The 23,919-nt window shown below is 44.2% G+C and overlaps 1 protein-coding gene across 1 annotated transcript in view; it reads left to right on the forward strand.

Moving 5' to 3' along the window:
- The first annotated feature begins 4,219 nt into the window (after positions 1–4,219).
- Positions 4,220–23,919, forward strand: part of RUBCNL (rubicon like autophagy enhancer) — a 27,145-nt gene continuing 7,445 nt past the window's right edge. Inside the window, exons 1-10 of the mRNA XM_008706840.2 lie at positions 4,220–4,442; positions 6,014–6,610; positions 9,165–9,247; positions 9,750–9,960; positions 13,390–13,491; positions 13,944–14,004; positions 14,592–14,724; positions 15,899–16,044; positions 17,801–17,865; positions 23,638–23,876. Of these exons, the coding sequence (XP_008705062.2) occupies positions 6,106–6,610; positions 9,165–9,247; positions 9,750–9,960; positions 13,390–13,491; positions 13,944–14,004; positions 14,592–14,724; positions 15,899–16,044; positions 17,801–17,865; positions 23,638–23,876 (1,545 nt within the window). The 5' untranslated portion in view covers positions 4,220–4,442; positions 6,014–6,105. The remainder of the gene's footprint in view (positions 4,443–6,013; positions 6,611–9,164; positions 9,248–9,749; positions 9,961–13,389; positions 13,492–13,943; positions 14,005–14,591; positions 14,725–15,898; positions 16,045–17,800; positions 17,866–23,637; positions 23,877–23,919) is intronic.

Below are 23,919 nucleotides of genomic sequence, written 5' to 3' on the forward strand. Positions count from 1 at the left end.
AAGTGCTATTTTCACAAATTTTTAAGTTACATACTATATTAGAATAGCTGGGCACATGTAAGATTTATAAATAGATTGTCCCATACTGGAGATGTATGTACAATGATTTTGTTTTTTATAAATAGGTATAATCATAAAATTCTGGGCACAGTATTCTAAAAACATGGAATCAAATAGAGTGGTGTGGTTCTTAATTCTTTGTTTTGTGACAGATCTCATGGGAAAATTCTTAAAATTACTTTGCCAATGAAATTGCAAATACCCTAATTTCAGCCCAAATGGCACACAGAAATATCAGTGGAAGGAGCTTTCAATCAGGTGTCAGACTCTTGTTTTTTGTTCTACTTCTGGTAATTATTCATGGGGAGGCTTTGGGCAAGTCCCCTAACGTTCTTTATTTCAGTTCCCAAATCAGCATAATGATGCCTGAAATATTTCATGTCATCATCGTGTAGAATGAGAGTGGTAAATATGACATACGCAGTGACCACAGGAAGTTAGTCATTTGTGTATCTTGGGCAACCTTGCAATTTTCTTAGGCAGTTTTCTAATCTTTGCCTTTGTTGGGTCTTCCCCTTCTCACCCCACCCATTTGTCATAATTGCTTTCTGTCCTTCCTCTATGTTCTTTTGACAGCAGACGTTCAAAATTAAGGGTCATTGCCAAAGGTCAGATTGGTCGGAGAAGAGCCCGTGTGATGCCACAACTACCATTGCAATATAGCACTGTTTCCTTCCTGGTGCTTTTCGTGTTAGAACACCGAGTTCAGCATGTGTTGTGGTGAAATTGCAGCTGTAAGAAAATGGCGGTTTACTCTGATTCCTGGCCACTTTGTGGAAGCTGTGGAGTCGCCTGATTGGGCATCTTAGGGTTTCTGTTTGATGAGTGATGGTGTGAGTCTGTTGACATCCTTGGGGATGTGAGTCTGTTTAAAGTCAAAGCTTGAAGGGAAGTAGATACAGAAACATGGGAAGAGGACTGGGGAACTGTGTTAACCCCAAACAGCTTACATGCTGTCTGTTCACTTGCATTTGTTTATTACTGAGCATGCTCCGTAAACCACCCTAAAAGCAGCACAAATGAATTTTACCTTTCACCTCAACTCTTATTTGTGATTTCTATTCTCTAACTTCCTTTATTCTAAGGAAATGGTTGGCAGAAATTTTAGGTTGTGATCTCCAATTTCTTAGAAAGGTTGACATCTATTCTTGACTTTCTTGGGCAACAGAAATAACCGATGGAACCATACTTCGGCACTGTTCATTTGTTCATTCTTTCCTTCATTTTATTCACACTCGAAGAACGTATTTGCTGAGCACCTAGTATGTGCCCCTCTTCTAGGTTCTGGGAACAAAGTAGTGTCCCAAGTACAATTTTTTTAAGAAGTTACCCTCGGAGATTTTACATCTTAGTGGGTGTTAAGTCTTCGAGATTAAATACAATGGGGATTCGTGCTAAGGAGTAAGAAGAAAACTAGAGGTGCGTAGGGGGAGAGGAATTACTGGCTGGGGCAGTTACCGTGACTTATATAGGGGAACATGGAGGCGTTGCTGAGAAGGTCGCATTTAAGATGAGTCTCGAATGCTCCCAGTAATGTATTCAGTCAGTAGTTAGTGCTGGGGCAGAGAAAATCTAAAATCCTAAATCTGACCTGCTTGTGCCTATTCATAAGATTGTTAGGGGTCTTAGCAGCTAAAAGCTGCTCTTCTGCCATCAAAGTGCTGGCCGGTTATGGTCTGAAAGACTTTTGTGAGGTCACTATAGAGGTCATGGTGGCTCAGGCCCAACTGAGTCGTCCACCCCTTTTGTAGATTTGCATCTTTGCAGTCAATACTGTGGCTCTCAGGTTGCCCTCGTGATGCTGTCATTCTCAACAGAACCACGGACTTGGAGGGGCAGAGACCCATCCAGAATGGCTTGGCAGGGGGAGTCCAGGAGTCTTTCTTTTGTCTAGGACCTTGCTGCTGCATGTATGTTAGCTAGTAATCTGGCCCGTGCTCACCCTTGATACGAAAATCTCAATAGAAATGATGGTAAGCTTTGCAATTTGATTTCTCTTCCTTTCAAATGTTTTTTGGAAATTGATTTTATCTTTGTACCTAAGCCTCTCTGATTCAAAAGACCCCTTTTATGACAGTGGGAAGCATTTTGGGAAGATGCCAACCATTGCTTGGACCCATATTACCTACTACCTATCAGCACTGACATGTCTGAATGTCTGGGTTTAGTCACTGTCTCCCGTCTACCAGAACGTAAACTACTGGAGGAATCATGGAGCTTATTTTCCTCCAGTGCTTCCAAAACAAAACCGTGCCAGTCATGCAGTAGATGCTCAGTAAATACTTGTTTAATCCAATAATGAACGCACTATGAGCGAGCTGACAACGAGCAACACAACCATATGATGGGATGTCATGAATCATCTGTTGCCTCAAAGATCAAGCAGGCGAGATGTTGACCTCCGGGACTAGGGCCTGGACTTTGTTTCTGATCATTGCTCTCTCCTGTGTCAACCTCCCTCTCAGAGAAACTCATGCTCCTTGATGAGTGTCCAGCCTGGCTTGTCGTCCTCTCTGTGCCACTACACAGCAGCGTCCTTAGACATGGCTTGGAATCTCTATGGGCCTATTCCAGCGCTAACATGTTCTCGTTTTATAACCCAGAAAAGCCAACGCCTGCTGGTTATTTGTGTGAAACAAGAACATCTTTCTAGAAGGAAGTAGAGCAAGCACCTGCTTCTGAAATTACTTTTTAAAAGAAAGTCTGTTTTGGTCAGTGCAGTTAAGTCAGTTCCGTATCTAGGAGGCTCATACATAATGTCATCGTTTTTGAACTATTGCCTTTACTCTGCTTATAAAAACACAGGGCTCACTGCTACTTACCATTGGTTGGAGGCTGTGCATTTTTATGTGATTTCACATCTGTAATCGTCTCCCATACACAAGAACAGCTATGACGTGTAGAGGATTGAGTGTGAAACATGACTTCTAGCTTCATCTCTTGGAAATAATGATGTTGTCAGGAGCTACGGACTCAGAACTAAAATGGGAACTTGGAAGAGAAGAGATCCAGTGAGAGAAAATCAACAAAAAGCAACACGAATAAAGATGTTCATTGCTGTATGTTTTATAATAGTGAAAAACAGAAAATAAATTTCCGTCAATAAAATAAATAGGAACAGAAACAGAAAATAAATTTCTGTACATTTTGATACATTTATACTATAAAAAGTGGTAGGACAGTGAAGAGTGATAAGCACCCTCAAGACCTTGTTGACCGAAAAAGAAGGTTCGTTATAGATTCTGTCCAGTATTAGCCTGTCTATGTTTAAAAGAGAAAACAAAACACGTCTTCTGACCTGACATATGTATGTTAATTCACAGGAGGAGGTTGGAAGGGATGAAGTGGTTCCCAGTGTCATTTCTGGGAATGAGGTGGGATGGGTGGGTTTGGCGCCATGTGAGTGCTTCACTCTCTCTAGGCTGCTGTGTTTGGCCATTCCATAAAAACACAGTCATGGTTCCCCTTTGTAAAATTATTGGGGAGGAAAAGATGGGCGGCGAAGAGAAATTGGGGCACCAGGTGAGATCTGAGGTTTGGAGAAGGAAGACGAATCGCTTCAGATGAGTTCTGGCATTCACCGCCAGAGCCCGTGACGTTTGGTGAGCGGTGACTTGGAGCTTACGCAGTACCGTGCAGTATTATGTGTATCTTATCTCGGTGTATGTGTCCCTTCAAAAGGTTTGACCTGGAACAGAAGGCCCCCAAATCAAGAAAACCCAAGGCATTGTGGTATAGTTTTCACAGGTACCTTCCTTTGGTCTATTTTGTAAGTGTTGGGTGAGAAAAATGTCCTCTCTTTAGGAAACATGGATTCACTTCCATCCCTGTACAAATAATTCTGCCACAGTAGCAGAACAGTCGTGTGTACCACAGAAGTCTTCTCTCCAGCTCATGACATTTCCATTTTGTTGGATTTGCTCATTCAGTCCATAAATTCGTTGAGCCCCCCGTAGGGCAGCTCTGTGGCCTGGTGGAGAACAGACGAGGTCTCTGTTCACATGGAGCTTATAGGGAGGGGGTGGAGGGGATTGACAGTGAGGAGCTAAAAAAATATCAGGAAGTGAGATGACCGTGATGAAAATTAAGCAAGGTGATGTTATAGGGAGTAACTGGGGAACTACTTTAAGAGAGGTAGTTAGGAAAGACTTCTTTGAGGAAGTAATTTATAAACCAAAGCATGCAACAAGACAGAAAGGAGCCAGACATATGATCAGTTGGGGGAAGAGCAGTCTAGGCTGAAGGACTAGAACAGCACCGTTAGGGTGGGCAAGGGCTTGTAGGATCTATGAATTTGCTCCGTGGTTGGGACTTATCGAAGGTGGACAGAGATAAGTGAGAGTGGTCTGCAGGATGGGATCATGTCATGCCTTAAGGACAAGGTAAGGATTTTGGATTTTATTCCAGATTTGATAGGATCTATCAGGGGGTGGGTGGGTGATTAGGGGACTGACATCTGATTTAGGCTTGTAAAAGATCTCTGCATACCTCTTGATTATAAGCTGGCAAGAGTAGAAGCAAGGAGACCCTCTGGGCCAATGGAAGGAGGCCCAGGTGGGAGAAGATGGGTGACTTAGATGAAGGCGGTAGCTATGGATATGAACTTGCTAATGGATTAAAGATGGAGAGCTAGGGAAAGATAGGATCAGAGATGACTTCCAGATTTTGGGCTTCAGCAACTGGGAGGTATGTTTCCTGAGATGGGAAAGCCAGGGAGGAGCAGATTTGGGGGAAATTAGGGTCTGTTTGAATGTGTCAGTTTGCAGTGTCCCCTGGATGAATGTCAGATAGGCAGTAAGATACGCTAGCCCGTGGTTCCAGGGGAGGGCAGGAGCTGGGATCCAGGTGGGAGCCAGCTGTATACATAACGATAGTGCTTAAAGCCCTGAAACTGACTCCAGAGTCTCAGCTCACCACCTCGTAGCTCTGTTCTCCACCCTTCCTTTAAGCTAAGCTCACCTGCGCCGACTGCTTCCACCCCTTGGCCTTCCCCTTGCTGACCTCGCTTTTCCTCCTGAAGGCTGCTTTGAGCCTCACAGTGTGAGGGACAGTGGGAGCAGTAGAAGGACACATGCTGGGCCTGGGATTACGGTGCCCGGAGTGTTTCTCTTTTGAGTAGCTCTTGACATTTTAACCATGACTTTATTTACTAGAGCTAAACATTGAGCTTAAAAGTGAGCAAACTGGGACGCCTGGGGGGCTCAGTCGGTTGGGCAGCTAACTCTTGATTCGGCTCCGGTCATGATCTCAGGGTTGTGAGATCAAGCCCTACGTTGGGCTCCGTGCTGGGAGTGGAGTCTGCTTAAGATTCTCTCTCTCCCTCTCCTTTTCTCTCTCTCTTAAAAAAAAAAAAAAGATAAACTCTAGATTTACAGTGTATTCTTTAGATATTATAAGCTAATCACAAATTTCTATTGCTGTTATAATCCAGTACTGTAATCTAAGTTATAGAAAACAAAGTTTTAGTGCTAGTGGTTGTCCTCAATTTCACATACCACTTGTCTACTTTGTTGAAATACCAACACAGACTAAAAAAAAAAGAAGCTAAGAAACTATGAAAATGCGTCTTTACGTCCAAATAACATTGCCGTTCGGGGTTTGACATTTAATTTTATTGGAATGATGCACAGCTGTCTTACACTTTTATCTGTTTCATCAGCAGTATGCATATATGACTTTATCCTTATATAAAAGCAATCTTCAATTATCTTTCTGCCTTGAAAACCCTTTTCTGTCCCAACCTCATAGCTCCTGGGTCTGCTGCTAGTTTTATTGCTGATGGATTGATTGATTAATGTGTTTAATTATTTCTTGTAAATCCGAGTGGAATTTACTGTATTGTACAGGGTGAAGTACAAACTTATTTATTTTTTGTTTCTTCTCCTCAAAAGATTTTAGAGTTAAAACTATGACTGCGTTCTTATTTATCTTGAACGATTTTTGCTCATTGCAGATAAGCTGTCTGGCCCTCTGCTGGCCTTGTGGTGAGTTCAAAGCCCTAGTCCAATAGTACAACAGGATTCACACTACCCTGAGCCTGGAAAGATGGTGTCACAGTCTACGGGCCGGCAGGATTCTCCGGTGGACCTGTGGGAAAGGGACAGCAATGACCCTGGCGACATGGATGGTTCGCCCAGCCTCCTGGACACTGACCAACCCCCTTGCCAATCAGACATCAGGTTCATGAGGCACAAAGCTGCCTGGATTAACCCCCAGTGTGAGCAGCAACAGCTGCAGGATTTGTCCCCTCGGGTGCCGACAGGGGGGAACAGAGGGAGCCACTTTGGAGGGGATACCTCCTCTCCGCTCGGCCCTTCACCATTGTCTCTTGGGGACTCCATGGTGGAGACATCACTGTTGAAGGATACCACAGACTCTGCCCAGGGCTCAGGTGATAAGAGCAGTGACCTCTCTTTTACCTCAACAGAAGAGCAGGGGGTGCTCCTAGGACACTCTCCTCAGATGTCTCTGTTCGCAAGCTCCTCTCCTTGTCCTGAAGCTGACCATGCTTTTCTGAAGCCTTCCCAACTGACAGCTTCCCCTGATGAAGGTAACTCCAGTCAGAACCTACCTCATTCCTGTCTGTTCCCATGCTGGCCTTGCATTGGTCTAAAGCCTGTCTGTCTTCGTCATGAGAAAAATTCATGGCTTTCTGCTTTGATCAGAAGCCAGTGCATTAGCTCATTTAATATTGTCTTCAGTCCAGCTACCCGGATGGTCACAGTGGGTAAAATCAGATATTTCCGTTCTCCTTCGATAGCAAGGAGATGCCATCTTTGCTTAGCCTAGTTGACAATCAGTGCCGGCTGCCATCTTTGAGCTGGTGTGTGCCTTCAGGAGCTTCCGGCTGCAAGAGAGAGTATTGAAGGCGCTCTCAATTCAGTGTAGTGGGAGAAAGCGTTTCCAGACAGGGTGGGCTCTATTGCACACGAGTACTTTCCTAGGAGATGAACTTGCCTCACCTTTACCTGAACGGAGGGTGACTAGAAAATAGTAAGATTTAAAACTAGTAATCACAATTCCCCCAAACACTATACAAAACTTTTTTTTTTTTATTAAAGCCAGGGCTCCCATTGCGATGAAGTAATGCACATATTCCTAAAAGACTGGAATTCCTAAAATAAGGTAATGCGTGCCAAATGCCACTCAAGAGTCAGTAAGTTGTCTATTGCTGTTATAATTTGTGGCATTCTAATCTTTTTTTAAAAAAAACTCATTATGTTATATTCACACTGCACTGATTTGTATTTCTCTTAGAACACAGGTCCAAATAGTCAATGAAGTTTTCTCTTTCAAAACAATCTGAAAGCTGCCTGCCTGCCGGTGTGTGTCTATATGTATGTAGATATTTATTTATTACCAGCAAGAACCAGTCCTCCCACTTTCCTAAAATATGGGGTTTATTTGTTCTATTGGAAAAACTTTTGAAAAGTCGGAGATGGTCACAATCTTTAACATATTTTTCATAGCTTAAGAATAGCAGATTTTGGACAATCTTAAAATGGGTTAGTTTTGAAATAAGAACCAAATTTGAGCAAAATGACACACTCCACAGCAAGTGGTTCTGCAATTTAAAATCACCCTGAAGCTTTGTCTTTCTCCCGGGAAAACACTTACCCCAGCCCCTTTTGTCCCAAGACAATAACCCCCAGCAATTTCTCTAAGTTCCTTTAAAAACCACTCCATTTTAAACTTGGTAGGAGGATGCAGCCCATGGGATTAAAAAAAAGAGAAGTCCCCAGCAATCTGGTCTTTCTTTGCTGTGGGACAGCAATGCAGAGAATAGGTATTTGCTACTAAGACAAAGGAGTTTTCCTGTGACTGCTTCGTCACAAATGACAGCAGCAAGGTATTCCTTTTCTAGATAATATGGTAGAGGAAAACCCACCCACCCACTCCCCCAGCCGAGAAGCATTTCCTGAGGCCCCCAAGAAACACATCCAGGGTTCCTTTTGTTTGCAGAGGATTTACTCATTTATAGAGCACACTCCCATCCCTGGTCTCCTTCAGGGTCCTAATGGCTGCCTATCCCAGTGCTGGTATAGAGAGAGCTGGAACTGGAATCCACAGTTTGACTCTCCTCTGTCCTTTTTCTTCTAGCCTCAGGGTCCAAAAACCATGACCTGGGGGCCAACTCCGGTGGGCCTCCTGATTTTACACATCAAGGCGCTGATAGCGCCTTCCTCACCCCAGTGGCAGAACTGTGTAGTTGCACCACGTGGCCCTCAGAGCCTACCCTATTTACTTGCTAGTCCTTTCCAGGGAAAGTTTGCCCATCCCAGATGGATTCTGAACGTAAGAGATTCATAGTTCTTCATGGCACAGTCACTTTCTTGAGGAAGAGGCAGGGGATTGGGCAATCCTGCTTGCATCTCTGTTCGTCACCCTGAGCGCTGTGTAATCCTGAAGCCATCTGTAGTATCGCCGTCTAATGGAGCAGGTTGGAACAACTCAGCCCTCCAGGCTCTCACAGAAGGGCTTTGCCTTAAATGCTGCAAGAAGAAATCACATGACAGGAATCGTTTTTTTGTTTTGATGGTGTTCGCTGCCAGTAAAGCGTGGCTTCAATGTGCAGACTGGATGAGTCAGCTAATACCCTCTGCAGTTTCTTCTTGTTTTTGTCTGGAGGGAGACCATTTTAGAGAAGCAGTGCTGGGCCTTTTCAGATAGATTTGTTTCTGTAAACAAGAAGCTTTGGGTCAGTGGCAGTGCATGGGAGAAGAGAGCCCATAATTCTTATGGCCCTGCTTCTAGACTGTTCCTTCTCACCCTTCTCCATCTCCATTAGGTAGTTTCCATGATCCTCTTCTCTTTCTACCGTCTTTGCCTCATCGGTCTCCTCCATCCCAGTGGTTCTCCTGTCCCTCCTCTGAGGATTCCTCCCAAGCTCCTCCAATAGGCTCTTGTAGAAATGATCCCCGTTAAGGCAATATCTGCAAAGCCTACCACCAGAAGGATCTGTCTTCTTCTGGCATCCAAATTTATTCTAGAATTGTGCTAATTAAAAAAACCCCACACTATTTAAAGGCCACTGCCTAGCATTGTTTTGTTTTCTTAAGGGAATCTTTGAAGTTCTTTTTTTCTGTTTTTAATAACGTTGGCAGGTGCTGTTGAAGTCTGCGGAAGAAACACTTCTTTGAATTCCTTCTCTGCAGAGGCATTCCTGCTCCCTGTCGATGTCGAAAAGGTGAACACAGCTTCTTTTTTCTTTTTTTTTTTTTTAACCACAGAAAGTGTTAATTCCTTAGAGGGTGCTGCTCTCATTTAAATCTGGAAACTTCACTTGAAGAGGTGCTGCAGATAGGTTTCATGTCAGCCTCTGGCAGGAGCGCCGAGCTACGAAGGGCTCTGAGTCCGTGTCCGCGCTCCACCGGGAAGTTTTCCATGACTGATGCCTGATGTCTGCCCCTGGGCCGCCACCAACCTGGGGTCTTATACCACAAGAAATTCAGTTTGGGGTGTCGGCCGCAGCAGGTTCAATTTTATGTGTCTGGAAGATAGGGGCTATACTTCACATAGTGACCTGTGATCACTCCATTAAGGGAGCATTTGTTTTTCTGTGCAGTCATACAGCTTAAATACAGCTGCTTAAGTACAGCTTCTTGATTTTTTCAATCTCATCTGCCCTCAATGAAAAACGGTCAGCTCTGCTTGTGAGTATTTTAACTGATACTTTTTTTTCCCTGCAGGAAAATGCCCACTTCTATGTTGCAGATACGATTATAGCGGCAATGGAGAAAATCAAGTGCACCGTCCTGAGTCAACAGCACGCAGAGCACTGGGCTGTGGAGGAAGCCGGTGGGGCCCTCGGGAGTGACCACGCGGACTCTGAAGTCACCTTTTATACCAACACGAAGCAAGAATCTGGGTCTTCCAATTCTTCTGACAGCGGCTATGAAGGTAAGTGGGGCAAACCACTTTATGCTGTGTTCTCCACCTCATGTCTCTTTTTCTGTCACATCCCAAAGTAGATCTTCAAATCCTTTGTCTGAAACTTCCTGAATAACCAGCTGCACAGCTCAGCCCAGCCTTGCAGGACCCCAGGTCCACATTCCCAGGGAAGAGCCCCTGAGGGGGCCTGCTTTGATTGGGCGTCCCCAGCTGGTCAGCCAGCCACGACCAGGGGAGTGAGGCAATGGGATTGGGCCATCATCCCCTCTGAGGCCACCAGTGTGGAGAAAAGAAATGAGTCCTATTTCAGTATCCTCTTTCTGTGCTTTATCTGTGACTCTTTCTTTTTTGTGTCTGTGTCTTGGCCCCATTTCTAGTGAACAAATCAGCCCCGACTTCTCAGTAACAGCGACAGCCCCCTCCGTCCGCTCCCTCTCCGCCTTTGGCCTGGACCATCACAGCAGCCTCTGGGCAGTCATTCTGTAAGAAGTGCAGTTAGGTCCTCAAGGCACATGGGTTGCCTTTCATTTTCTCTTTCCTTGCAGCCTCTTTCCCCTCATCGATCCCAGACACGTCTGTCTTCCTAGAACAACTTCTACTCCTCTAAAATGGCCTGCTAAGTTTGTGCCACATTTGATCCTGGGGTTTTTAGCCTTGTGGGATGCAGCGTCCCCACAGGCATCTCCTGATGTCCCTGTGTTGTACTGCGGGCTTTAGTTACACGAGCCTGCTAAACGTGCCCGCAGACATTTCTCCCAAGCCTCTGCCTCCCTCCCTTTGCTTTGACTAGGCTTCCTGGAATGCTGGGTCCCCAGGAACTTCACGTTAGTTCCTTCATTCTTCCCAGTCTTTGAGAGCAGTCTCCAGCCACCAGCACTGTGACAAGCTCCCAGATATGCATCACAGGGCAGGGGCTCCATTCATGTGGAATTAAGCCTAAATTGTGCTCCGGAATGCTCTATGATTGCCCTCCTGCAAGCCTCACTCCCTGCTGGAGTTGTGCAGCATGGCACCCTGCCTTCCTAAGGCCCATGGTCATGTGTGTCAGTGTCTCAGCTCCCTTACGAGGTTTTAAACTCTTTAATGGATAAGCATTTGTCTCATTTGAATTTGCCTTCAGCATAGTGCCTTGCCTGAAATAGTACTTTATCAGTATTTGTTGGATGGCTGAGTGGAAGCTCATGTCTAGCTGAAATTTTTTTTTAAAGATTTTATTTATTTGAGAGAGAGCGAGATTGATAGCACACGCATGGGGAGCAGCAGACTCCCCGCTGAGCAGGGAGTCCAGTGACACACATGGCTCGATCCCAGGACCCCGGGATCATGATCTGAGCCCAAGGCAGACGCTTAACCAACTGAGCCACCCAGGCACCCCTGATTTTTTTTTAATATGAATATAAATATGTTAAATGTAATTATAAAATATTTCTACCAACCCAATAAAAATATGTGAGATTTTTGGTGGTAGATATTATTCCTTAGAGGTAGGTCGGCGTACTTCAAGTTGTAGGTTGGTCTTGAGAGCATTTAAAAACAAACAAAAAGATGGGGCGCCTGGGTGGCTCAGTCTTTAAGCATCTGCCTTCAACTTAGGTCATGATCCCAGGGTCCTGGGATGGAGCCCCTCATCTGGCTCCCTGCACAGTGGGAAAGCCTGCTTCTCCCTCTCCCTCTGCTTGTGTTCCCTCTCTCACTGTGTCTCTCTCTGTCAAATAAATAAAATCTAAAAAAAAAAAAAAAAAAAAAGAAAATATCAGCATTCAATTCACCTTGAGGGAGCAATGCTTCCTGGAACTTTTTTTTTTTTTTGAATCAGTGAAATATATTTTTGCGTTTGTACTGAGTTGCAATGGGAAGGTATGTTATTGTGGATTGTGGTCAAAAGAGGGCAGGGAAACAGAGGTGGGTGAGGTTGCCCTGTCTGGCCCAGGAGGAGACCAAGCTGAGAAGTTAATTGTTCATGGTCACCCAGCTAGGATGGGGCAGTGTTGTTGTTGTTGATTTTTATTTTTATTTTTTAAGCTGTATTTATTTATCTCAGAGAGAGCGTGCGTGCATGAGTAGGAGGGGCAGAAGGAGAGGGAAAGAGAATCCCAAGCAGACCCTGCTGAGCACACAGAGCCAGACTCGGGGCTTGATCCCAGGATCCTGAGATCATGACCTGAGCTGAAACCAAGGGTCGAGTCAGATGCGTTACTGACTCGCAGCACCTAGCCAGTGCGGTTCTAAACCCTCGCCAGTTCCTGTGAAGCCCAGTCATGTAACCTCTACATAACCCGTGGGCTAGAATATTTCCCTGAACGACTGTATCCATTTCTCTGTGTTTTTCTCTTATGTTTATTCAAGTGAGTACAGTTTCATCGTGATTATACACTTGGATTAATGTAATTCCATTAGTAATATGATTATATTATGTTAACAGTATTTCATATCCAGTTTTCCAAGTTGCTACCGTTTTCACATTTTTCCATGATGGTATTTCTTGAGTTAATAATATGATTTGCAAAATCAGTTTACTATTATTTAGCATTAGATAGCTTTCAATATTTTACTATTTTAAATGGACTGCAAATAGCTCTTTTATGATCAAAGCCTGCCTTTTTCACTTTCTTCTTTTTTTCGTTTTAATGACATTCTTAGGATAATTCCCCAGACTAGCATTTGGGATAGAAAAGCCTGGACTTATTCGTGGTAGTTTCCTCAGGTTGTTGTAACAAAAAGCACAAATGGGGTGGCTGAAAACAACAGAAAATGTATTGTTTCTCAGTTGGGGAGGCCAGAAGTCAGCAATGAAGCTGTCGGAAGGGTTGGCTCCTTCTGGAGACTCTGAGGGAGAACCCGTCCCATGCCTCTGCTGGCTTCTGGCGGTTACTGGCCTTGGCTTATGGACACATCACTCCTGTCGCTGCCTCCGTCTTCTCATGGCCTTTTCTGGATACCAGTGTCTGTGTCCAAATTTCCCTCTTTTTTAAAGTCCCTCTGTAATATAACCAGTCATATTGGATTTAGGGCTCACCCTAATGCAGTATGACCTCAGCTTAACTTGATCACAAATGCAAAGACCCTAATTCCAAATAAGGTCAGGACAGTGTTTATGTCACCTCTACTCTTTGCCTCAGTATGAAGCTGATTTTTGCCCTCTTTCATTTTTTTAAACTTTGTATTATGGAAATTTTCAAACACACTTAAAAGTAGGCAGCTGACTCTTATGAACCCCCCATCATCACAGATCCTCATCCGTCTGCTTCACTTAATCATAGTGAATGGAAGAACAACCCAGAAATCGCTCCCTGCATTTTTTAATTCTTAAAGCTGGATTTTTAAACTCTTTTAATGTAAACTCTTGGCCCATTTTTATTCCCTGGTTTCTAGTTAGTTGGCTGTGACAGTTTTTCTTTCTCTTCTTGTTGGTGAAACCCTCTTCATTTCTTTTTCTAGGTTGTGCTGTGTTACAGGGCAGCCCAGTGGCTGGGACACCCACTTACTGTGATGTGCTGAAAGAAGCCTGTAAATGTGACTTCGATGACTTTGTTATCGTAGGTAAGATTTGGAAACTCGCCAGCGATGACTCGTACTTCCCCTCCCCCACGTGCATACTGGCATGATCACATGCGATACCGCGTTAGAATGGCTTTCAAAGAAATCTCTCCCAAGATCAGAGTATGTCCCTGATTAAAAAAAAAAAAAAAAGATGTTTTTATTTCAAATGTCTTGATAATCAATCTCTCATCTCACTTGTAGAATTGAATGCAAAAGCAGATACTCATTATAGTGTGAGATCTGTTTGGCCTCTCAATTAAATTTTGGTGGAATTTCAGGTGAGTGTATTTTGAAATCCTATCTTTGGTCATCACCTTAGAAACCCAAAGAACCTGAGATATGGAGATGCTGGATACCTAGTTCTTTCTGAGATGCAGGGATGTTCCTATAAAGTTGAGTATGAGTAAGTAAAATAGAAAGACTTTAATACCCTTTCTTTTATTTACTTGCAGAACTTGGGGAGTGTAGCAATATCACAGAAACCTGTGGGTGTTCCTGCAGCTCCTCTAAGAGGTATGTCTTGTCCGTGTCCACCTGCACCTAGAGCCCTGGGCCATCACCTCTGAGGTACTCTGAACGCCATACCTCTGACATCTCCGACCAAGTTCAGCCAGTTCCAATGGCAGGGATTACTACTTAGCAATGAAACCATCACCACTAAAATTTCTATAGAGCTTTCTATAGTTGTTGTTTGGTTTTTTTTTTTTAAATATATGTAGTGTTTAAAGACCTTTGTATACATTCTCATTTCATCAGGCTGGGTGGAGTTTTTAACCCCATTTTTATAAAGGTGGAAACTGAGGCTCAGACTAAATGTGCCACAGGACACAATGCTGTTAAATGAGCAGAGATAGGACTTGAACTCAGGTCTTCAGGCTCCAAATCCAGAGCTCTTTTTAGTACATTTCCCAGTCTTGGTACCCTCCATGAATAAAAGCTGCTGTGTTGAGTAAGATAGCCGGTGGGTGGTTGGTGCGTGCTCCCTCTTGTGACACCTCTTCTGAGTTTTTGGAGTGGGAAAGATGACTGAAAACATGAAGACCGATAACATAACTCCTCACAAATATAGTTTTCCACTTTTTGCATCTCTTACCTTTCAGTGTCGTTTATGAGCCAGACTTCAATTCTGCTGAGCTAATAGCCAAAGAGTTGTACCGAGTATTCCAGAAGCGCTGGATGTTGTCTGAAGTTAATCATCACCTGGCAGGTTCCCCAAATGCAGCTGACTCAATAGTAAGTATCAAAATAAATTGGCCTTGAATGGAAAGTTCCTAAATTCTCATCTTGCCTGCTGTTCACTTCAGACATTGACGCATTTCCTTGTCGGGTCACTGGGTGTTGGGGAGACGTGACATGAAGGGTGAATCTGACATTTATTGAGTGTTGATTATACGCCAGGGAATTCAGCCTTTCACATTCTCATCCTCATCCTCTTAAGTAGATGCTGTTGTTATGTTTACTTTAAGGTGTTAGTTCTGGCCCCTCGGCAGGGCTGGTCAGTGGAAGAGCAGGAGTCGTGCCCAGCCTGGTCCCTTGTAGACACAATGCCCTCTGACAGCCCGCAGCCCACTGCGGGGAGAGAACTTTGCGGCAAAGCTAACATAGGGGTAGAGATAAAGCAGTCTGCGAATGCAGGGGACGAGTGTCTAATTTTATCAGGGGACTTGGGAAGGCCAATAGGAGATCTCAGAACTTGAGAATGGTAGCAGGTAGAAACATGTGGAAGGGGATCTTGGCAAAGGGCAGCTGGAGCAAGAGTAATGGGAGTGGGGTGTGCATGGTACGTTTATTGAGCAGGATGGCCTGGTATGGGTGAATAACAGGGGTGTGTGTGTGTGTGTGTGTGTGTGTGTGTGTGTGTGTTGGGGGGGTTGATCTTCCTGGGAAATTAGGTTTAAAGGATAGGGTCAAGTTGTGGAGGACATAGAATGCTACTATGTGGAGTTTGCATGTTAAATGCAAATAGGAAAGTTGAATGGATCAGAGGGAAGCCACTCGGCATTTTTAAGCAGGGGAATGGTCTTAAAAGAGCTTTTCTGAGGAAGTCTGACAACAGCTGGGGGTTCTGGTTGGCAGCATCTGGCAGCCTGTTGACTAAAAGCAGTAAGGCTTCTGCTGTGAATAAAAGCATTCCAGGTCACAGTGACCTACTTACAGTAACTTGAAGTCTGGAAACGAATGAACTCCCGAAAATACTAAGGAAAGTGATCTCAGCTGGGTGGCGTTTCAGGCAAGTCTTCTACAGATGGCTTTAGATACAGGGAGGACTCCTTTTATTCAGTGGAAAGCAGTTTTAATTTTTCAAGGCAAATTTTAATGCTGGAAACACATCTGAATGTTCTTTTTCTTTCAGTCCCTGAAATATGCTCGTTTCGGTCGCTCTGAAATCCTCTTCTGTGTTATGCAGGTAGTGAATGAAGAGCGTGTCCGGAAAGACTTTGAATCCAGTGTGGATGTCGTTCAGGAAATTACCCTTAAGTCGAGGATCAGAGGGGCTGAAGACTGGGAGCCCCCCAGATTTCAAATCATATTTAATGTTCATCCACCACTCAAGTAAGTCTGCGTCGCTGCGTGGGCCACCAGTGCAGGTAACAAGACGTGATGGGTCCTACCTCTTTGTGCGAGTAGGCGAAGGGAAGAAAATTACGCACCGAGGGATGAAGGAAAAATTTGTTTTAGGAAAAGGAAAGTTGGGCATATTTTTCTGAGGTAGCTTCTTAGCTTCCTGTTTATCGTGGGTTTTGGGGGGGCTCCGTAAGTTTGACAAATACAGTTCTGTCCTTAGTTATGTATGTTACATAGCAATTGAAAATTAAGTAGGCTTGAAGGGGATTTTTTTTTAAGTGGCTAATATTGAACCTTAAAAATCATATACAATAATTTTTAAAAGACTGCTCTATTTCCCAGTGCAATGTGAAATAAAAATCAATGGATAATTTTTTTAAAGGGAAAATCTAATCTTGAGGAGAACTCCTATAGTTAAGAAATGCAACAGGAGGCAAATAAAAATATCTAAGAAGTAACAAAAACCCTGAAGGCAAAACAACAAAAGAGGATGCAAAAGAGAAAAAGAAATTCATTTTTATAAATGTATATGTATAAATAGAATATATAATAATTTAAGGTAGTAGTTTTCTTTGTTTCTGAGAATATATGACATTCCAAAGGGACATTTTAACCAATTACAGTTTCTCCATTCCTCTTGGCTTGTGTTTAATGTGTTCCCCGACTGCAGTGTAAAGAAGGGACTGGCAAAGGTTCTTGCCTGTGCCCCATGGAAGTGCCCTGTAGACTCTGTCTTGTGTTTTTCTTTTGAGAAAATGCCAACAAATGTCTCTGGAGTGCTTGGGCAGAAGAGCTCCTTCTCCAGGCTTGGGGAGGGGTCACTTTCCTTAGCAACGGCTGTTTTGTCTCTAGAATTTCCCTATGTCCTCTCTAAGGGAGACGGGTAGGGTTCCACACATTTTTACCTTGGTCGTTTTTGCTGACCCTAAACTGTAATAAAAGTTTACAACTTCCTTTGTGTTTCCAAATCACATGTGAAGTTGTGGCATGAGCAGTTCAATAGAAGACACTTCAGTAGACCGTCGCTCACCAGAAATGTGTGATGCTTAGGTCTTACGTGACCTCTTATTCATCCAAATTTCTTGGGATCCATTTGTGAATTTCCCAGGCGCATCGCTTGGTGTTTCGTCTCCCTGCACTTTCCCCCATGCGTTATGTGTCCCAGGTCTCTCTGGAGGGGATCCTGTGCACGCACGGTGAGCGGAGTCTCTAAAGATCCCGCGGTGGAATAGGTGTATTCATGATGCTGACTTCTGTTTTGGTGGTAGCAGGGTTTTGTTTTTTTTTTTAAGATTTTTATTTATTTATTCGACAGAGATAGAGACAGCCAGCGAGAGAGGGAACACAAGCAGGGGGAGTGGGAGAGAAAGAAGCAGGCTCATAGCAGAGGAGCCTGATGTGGGGCTTGATCCCATAACGCTGGGATCACGCCCTGAGCCGAAGGCAGACGCTTTAACCGCTGTGCCACCCAGGCGCCCCGGTAGCAGGGGTTTTTAAAAGACCCAGAGATCTCAAAATATAAATAAATAAAAATAAAATAAAATAAATAAAAAATAAAATAAAAGACCCAGAAATCTCAACTAGAAAACTCTCGAAGAATCCTAGTTTTTTCCCAAATGAAAATTGACAAAATTAAGACCCCCGAGCCAAGAAAAGCACCATGATGTCTGTTTCTTTTCCAGTTAGTGAAAAATGCTCCATTGGCTATCTCTGAACTGTAACTGTGCTCATTTTCTGCACTCAGGAGGGAACTCGTGGTAGCAGCCCAGAATTTCTTGTGTGCTGGCTGTGGGACGCCAATAGAACCTAGTAAGTATGGGCCGTGAATTACCTGTTGAGTACGCAGTGACAGGGCGAAGAATAGCAAAGCTAGAGAGTGCGCTGTTTTTGTGAGAGATGCCTTTGGTGAAGTTGTTGAAAGAACTTCATAATGTTGCTCCTTTTTCATGAAGAGGCCATTGTGACCTATAAGGCTATGTGGCTTGCCTCTTACCTCTTGGACCCATCTTCTAGTTCTCTCCCGTCGGGCGCTCAGCTCCAGCCACATGGCCTCCCTGCTGGTCCTTGAAGGAGGCAGGCTCATTTCTGACCTTTTAGATGTTACTAATTTTGCTTATCATTGGTCTGTGTCCCTGTCTAGATTCTAAGTTCCATGGGGACAAATGTGTCCACTGCTCTATCCCCTGCCCCTGCAGGAACACCTAGTACACAGTTGTTCCTCAGAAGATACATGTTGAACGCCCGAATGGCTTATCAAGGAGCTAGCCAAACTCCCCTGAGGGGGTTTGAGTAGGTAGCCTGAGAGGATCATTCCTGGGCCAGCTGGGGCCTAGAAAATCAGACTTCTTCCAAGCAGAAACGCAAATTGCCCACTGAAGGCTGAGACTCACTTGTTCTACTTGTGAGGGTATCCACAGGTCTGACCTGTGGAAGGCTGGGAAGAGGAGCTTTGCTGGAAAGGGTTCCCTTGGCCTTTGATAAGAAGTCTTGGAAGGAAAAAGAGTTTGAGGACCTCCACCTCAAGAAATAAAAATAGAAAACAGAAATCCATCTGGGATTCCCTCTACCATATTGAATGACAGTGCCTGCCTTTCATCACAATGGTAACTAGTTTCCTTTAAAGGGCTCATCCTCCCAGCTAGTCTAGTAGGGACCATGTCCATTTGGATTACCACTGTATCCTGGTGCCTCGGTATCGAGTGCATGATGGAGTGCATGAGTCAGAAACTATGAACACGTGACTGTGATTCCACCATTTTTTAAATGCTCTCCCTAAGTGCGTTCAGCTGTGGTGTTTGCCTGCTCTGGTGGCATAAGCATGGTCCTTCCCTCAAGGAGCTTGCTTATCGGAAGGCAGAGTCCTCAGCCAAGTGAACAGCAAGCACGATGCTTTCAATGAAAGAGAAAGTCAAGAGTGCCGTGGCATTTACCGCACGGGAACTGAATCTGGGCTTGGGAGACTGGGAGTGAGAAGTTCTGTAGGGAAGTGATTGTCCCCAGAAGCGTGTGTGTGTGTGTTGCGGGGGTAGGGGTCACCCTGAGCCAAGGGCCTGCAGCGACTGCAGAGAAGTCCTGTGTGACCGGAGAGTAATAAGGAGAGAAGAAAGCATGCTCACAGGAGCCCAGGACACAGATGGTAGATGCTTTATTAGCCATGGAGACAGTTTTGGACTTTTCCTATGAACTTCCTATATAGTTCTTAGGATATATTTTGACTTTTTATTTTTTAAAACTTTTTTTTAGAGATTTTATTTATTTGCGAGAGGGAGAGCAAGCACGAGCAGGGTGAGGGGGAGAGGGAGAGGGAGAAAGAGAAGCAGACTCCCCACTGAGCAGGGAGCCTGAGGTGGGGCTCGATCCCAGCACCCTGGGATCATGACCTGAGCCAAAGGCAGATGCTTAACCAACTGCGCCATCCAGGCGCCCCTTGACTTTTTAAGATATTTTTGGACTTACAGAAGAGTTGCAAAAATAGAGATATTCTGTGTTCTTTCACCCAGCTTCCCCTCATATTAACATAACTGAGGATAATTATTACAACTGACAGCTTCGGATTGGTACAGTCATATTCGCTCAGCCACAGACTTATTCAGATTTCACCCATGACCTTGATCAGCTCCTGGGTCCAATCCAGAATTGCACATGGCATGTGGTGTCTTTGTCTCCTCCAATCTCACACACGTTGAACCATTTGAAAAGTAAGCAGACAACGTGACATTTTACCCTTCAGTGCGTCAGCATGTTCTAAAACAAGGAGGATGAACCGTTAGCACACCAAAGGAAATTCATAGCAGTTCTCTCATAGTCTCTCACACCAGCCATATTCATTTGTTGTTCTCACAATGTCATTTATAGCTAACTTTTCCATCCACGTTCTAGCCAAGTTTCATAAATGGCATTTAGTTATTAGTTCTCTTTAGCCACCTCTATTCTAGAACTGCACTATTTAAGATTTAATTTACCTTAAAGTTAAAAATCCCGTTCCTCAAGCACACTAGCTACGTTTCAAGCATTCAGTAGCCACATGTGGCTCGTAGCTACTACATTGGACGGCACAGGCTTAGAACACTTCCATCCTCCCAGAAAGTTCTGTTGGACAGCACTGTTCTAGAACTTTTCTTCCTATTCTTTTTCTGTGACATTGACTTTTCCTCTGATGAGAAAGTTGTGGTTTAGAGCAGCGTTTCTCAGCTTCAGTGCTACTGACTTTGTTGTAGGGCTGTCCTGTACATTCTGGAACATTCAGTGGCATCCCTAGATGCCACTTGTGGCTCCCTAATTACGAAAACCAGAAATACCTCCAGATATTTCCAACTATTCTTAGGGAGAAAAAATCACCCATGGTCGAGAAACACTGGTTTAGGATGCGTTGTTTTGCTGTGTTTTAATTAATGGACTGAAGAAACCAAAAGAGAGAGACCTAATTTATTCTGTATTGATAGTGTAATACTTAGTCGATGAAATTCGATGCCTGAGTGACTGGATATTGAAATGTTAGAATTGCAGATGCTAGGGAAAGATGAATTACATCAGGAAAATTTATTGGTCCCGTCTGTCCCCCTTTCTCTTCCCATCTTGCTAAGTTTGATCAGAAATGTAGAGTGGAAGGGCCAGAGCATATCTTTCTTTCTGCCCATTTTATATAAAATAGATCAAGGCCCTGTCAAAGCAAAGAAAAATACTCATTATCTGCCAAATCAGAAATCCTAATTCAGGGTAGGAAATAGACACATACAAAATTTGCAATTTAAGAACTCAGACATAAACATTAAGCACTTAACAAGTTCTTAACAATAATGCATCAACCCTAGTTGACTCTAAGTACGTACAACTATGAACTTAGAGTTGAACCCGATTATTTATGATTCCATATTTGCAGATTCATCTACTCGGTAAAATTTATTGGGGACCACAACATCATTACTCATGGTGTTCTCATAGTCACGCCCAGATATGCACAAAACACCAAAAACTTGAGTTGCTTGAAATTTGAGTTGCCCGATGTTTCGAGCTGAAGGCAATCTTCTTGTTTTACCTCTCGTGCTGTTAAGGATCCTCACGGTTTATCGAATGCCTTTTTTTTTTTTTTCAGTTTTGCACTTCTTGTTGGTGAGTTAGCTGTTTAAAATACCCCCCACGTGTAGTCCTGAGGTGCTCCTAAGCACGAGCAGGTTGTGATTTGCTTTATGGAAAATATAGATGCATCAGCTCAGCTTCACGCAGCCATGAGTTTAGTGCTCTCGGCCCTGAATTCAATGATATAACAAAACATAACAAAATGCTATATTGTTGGTAATGTATATATAAGGTTGTTATCGTCGGTATATTGTTGGTAATATAGATAAGGTTGTTAAAAATAAATTATAACAAAATACATGAAATAAGGTGTCTTCAAGCAGAAACCACACATAAAACAAGGTTATATATTGACCAGTTGGTGAAAATGTTGTTACCAGGGGCTTATAGACGCCTAGACCTGATTTCCCTCAGCAGCACACTTCAGTCTTCACGAATTCGGTGTTTATGGCAACTTAGTAGAACATAAACTGTTGTAAATGATGAGGGTGCATGGGGGTGACCGGGGTCTGGGGGGTAATTTGGGCAAGCGCAAAGACATTAGCGCCTCGCCCTTCCCCTCCGTGCAATGCAGCAGAGGGTGAGTGGGCTGTCATGGCCAAAAGCCGGACCTTCAGCTCATTGGCCTGCTTGCTGTGTGTCCCTGGCAGGCGCCTTAACTTCCCTGTCTGTGCTCTCGTCAGTGACACAGGGAGTCATAGCCCCTGCCTCTTAAAGGTTCGAGCAGAGAATGACACGGTGTAGGTGAGACTTTCAACCAGAGCATGACACAAAGTAAGTGCTCGGTAAAGGATTCTCCTGCAGTCACTCAGGCCTCGTTGACTGATTGATTAATTGATGGATTGGTTTTATTTCATTTATTTTTTTTGGTAAACATACGTGCAGAAGCATATAGGACTAGCAGCGTGCTTAACTCCTTAGAAGCGCACGTCATCCAAGTCCCATCTCCTTGCATTAAGATCTAAGCGGCCTTGTTATTCTTGAAGCCGGTGTAAGGAAAACCCATCGTTTCATTTAATCTTCGCAATATGTATCGTCTAACATTTGCATTACACTTTATGGTGTTTTCATTATGAAGAAACCCGTGAGTCAAATGGTGAACGATAAATACCATCCTCGCTCATCGTAGACTCAGATGTTGAGAGGGGGACACATGGGAGACTTAATAGCTGTCTTCTTCTTAAACTGGGTGGTGGGTACCCAGGGATTTGTTGCTTTTGTCCCTATAGCTTTTCCTTATCAGTATATTTTGTTAGATATATTTCTGAAAGCAATGCATGCTCATTTTAGCAAATTAAAAAATGCAAAAGATCAAAAATCCTTGCTCCCACCCTTTAGAAGTATTCACTACTGGCCTTTTGGTGGGGATCTTCTTGGACTGTGTATGTGTATTTTTATTTTTATTTTTTGTTCTGTTATGTTCGTCACCATATAGTACATCCTTAGTTTTTGATACAGTGTTCCATGATTCGTTGTTTGCATATAGCATGTGTATTTTTAAAAGTGAAACCAAGATCGCAGTATACCTATCTGGAACTCATCCACGCGTTCAGAGGCTCTCTGGCATTTCGCTGTTGGGTGCACCATACCTGCCTAGCCAGTTGCTTCTTAACGTATGTTTAGATTGCTTCCCCCCCATTATAAGTGTGTTGTATGAACACCTTTCCGTATCTCCATGTGTGCATGTTAGCATTTCTGTCTGGTGTCACAGAAGTAGGATTCCCGCTACACATTGAAGAGTTAAAGTATATCCTGGAAATGTCCTCTAGAAAGTCCCCTCCTGTCCGCCCTGAGAGTGAGGGTCCGCCCCTCTGCCCCTCGCCTGGTCCGGACCCTCCACCTCTGTGACAGTCTGATGCAAACCAAGGAGTTCAGTCTTTCAGCACACACGCCTTTATTACTGAGATCATTTTTCACATCGTCCCTGGTCATCTGCATTCCATGTTTCCACGTGTCGCCTCTTCCCATCTTTGGTGCGTTTCAGTAATGTGTTTTGCACGGATTTACCCAGGAGGTCTTTGGGGTTCTGCTCTCTAAGAGTGTACGTAGCATGCTTGACAATTTACCAAGCACTTTTCACACGTGCGATATCCCATAATCTAGCTCTGAGTTGCTTTTTATGGCCTCAGGGTAGTTAGCCTAAAAAGATTCGAACCAGCCCTCAATCAGCCTGCCAGTGGGAGGCAGAGTGTGGACTCCCACCAGGTGTCTAGACTCTAAATCTCATGTTCTTTTGGCTACACTGCAGTTTACAATGTCCATCTTCCAAATTCAGGACCACTTGGGGGAGGTTTCTCTTTTTCTGACAACTGTTTTTGGAAAGCAACGCTCACGAATGGCATAGTCCCTGCCAGAGCTTTCTCAGCTGCTCTGAGGTCGGGTATGGTGTTACCAGCGCGAACCCAGCAATGTGGGTCTTGAAGCTCCGTGGGAATGGGCAGTGGGGGCAGAGGGCAGGGTGCCAGCGGAGGTGAGTTGCGCTCAGCCTGCTGTGTGCTCTTGCAGAGTTTGTGAAGCGGCTACGGTACTGTGACTACCTGGGCAAATATTTCTGTGACTGCTGCCACTCCTACGCGGAGACCTGCATCCCCGCCCGGGTCCTGAGCGCGTGGGACTTCAGGAAGTACTACGTCAGCAACTTCTCCAAACGGCTGCTGGACAGCATGTGGCACCAGCCCGTTTTCAATCTGCTGAGCATTGGCCACTGCCTGTACGCCAAGGCCAAGGAACTGGACAGAGCAAGGGTGAGCAGCTGCCTGTGCGGGACAGGCGGGGCCGGGAGCCCCG

Source organism: Ursus maritimus, unplaced genomic scaffold, assembly GCF_017311325.1.
Source record: "Ursus maritimus isolate PB19 unplaced genomic scaffold, ASM1731132v1 scaffold_10, whole genome shotgun sequence".
Taxonomy (NCBI): Eukaryota; Metazoa; Chordata; class Mammalia; order Carnivora; family Ursidae; genus Ursus; species Ursus maritimus.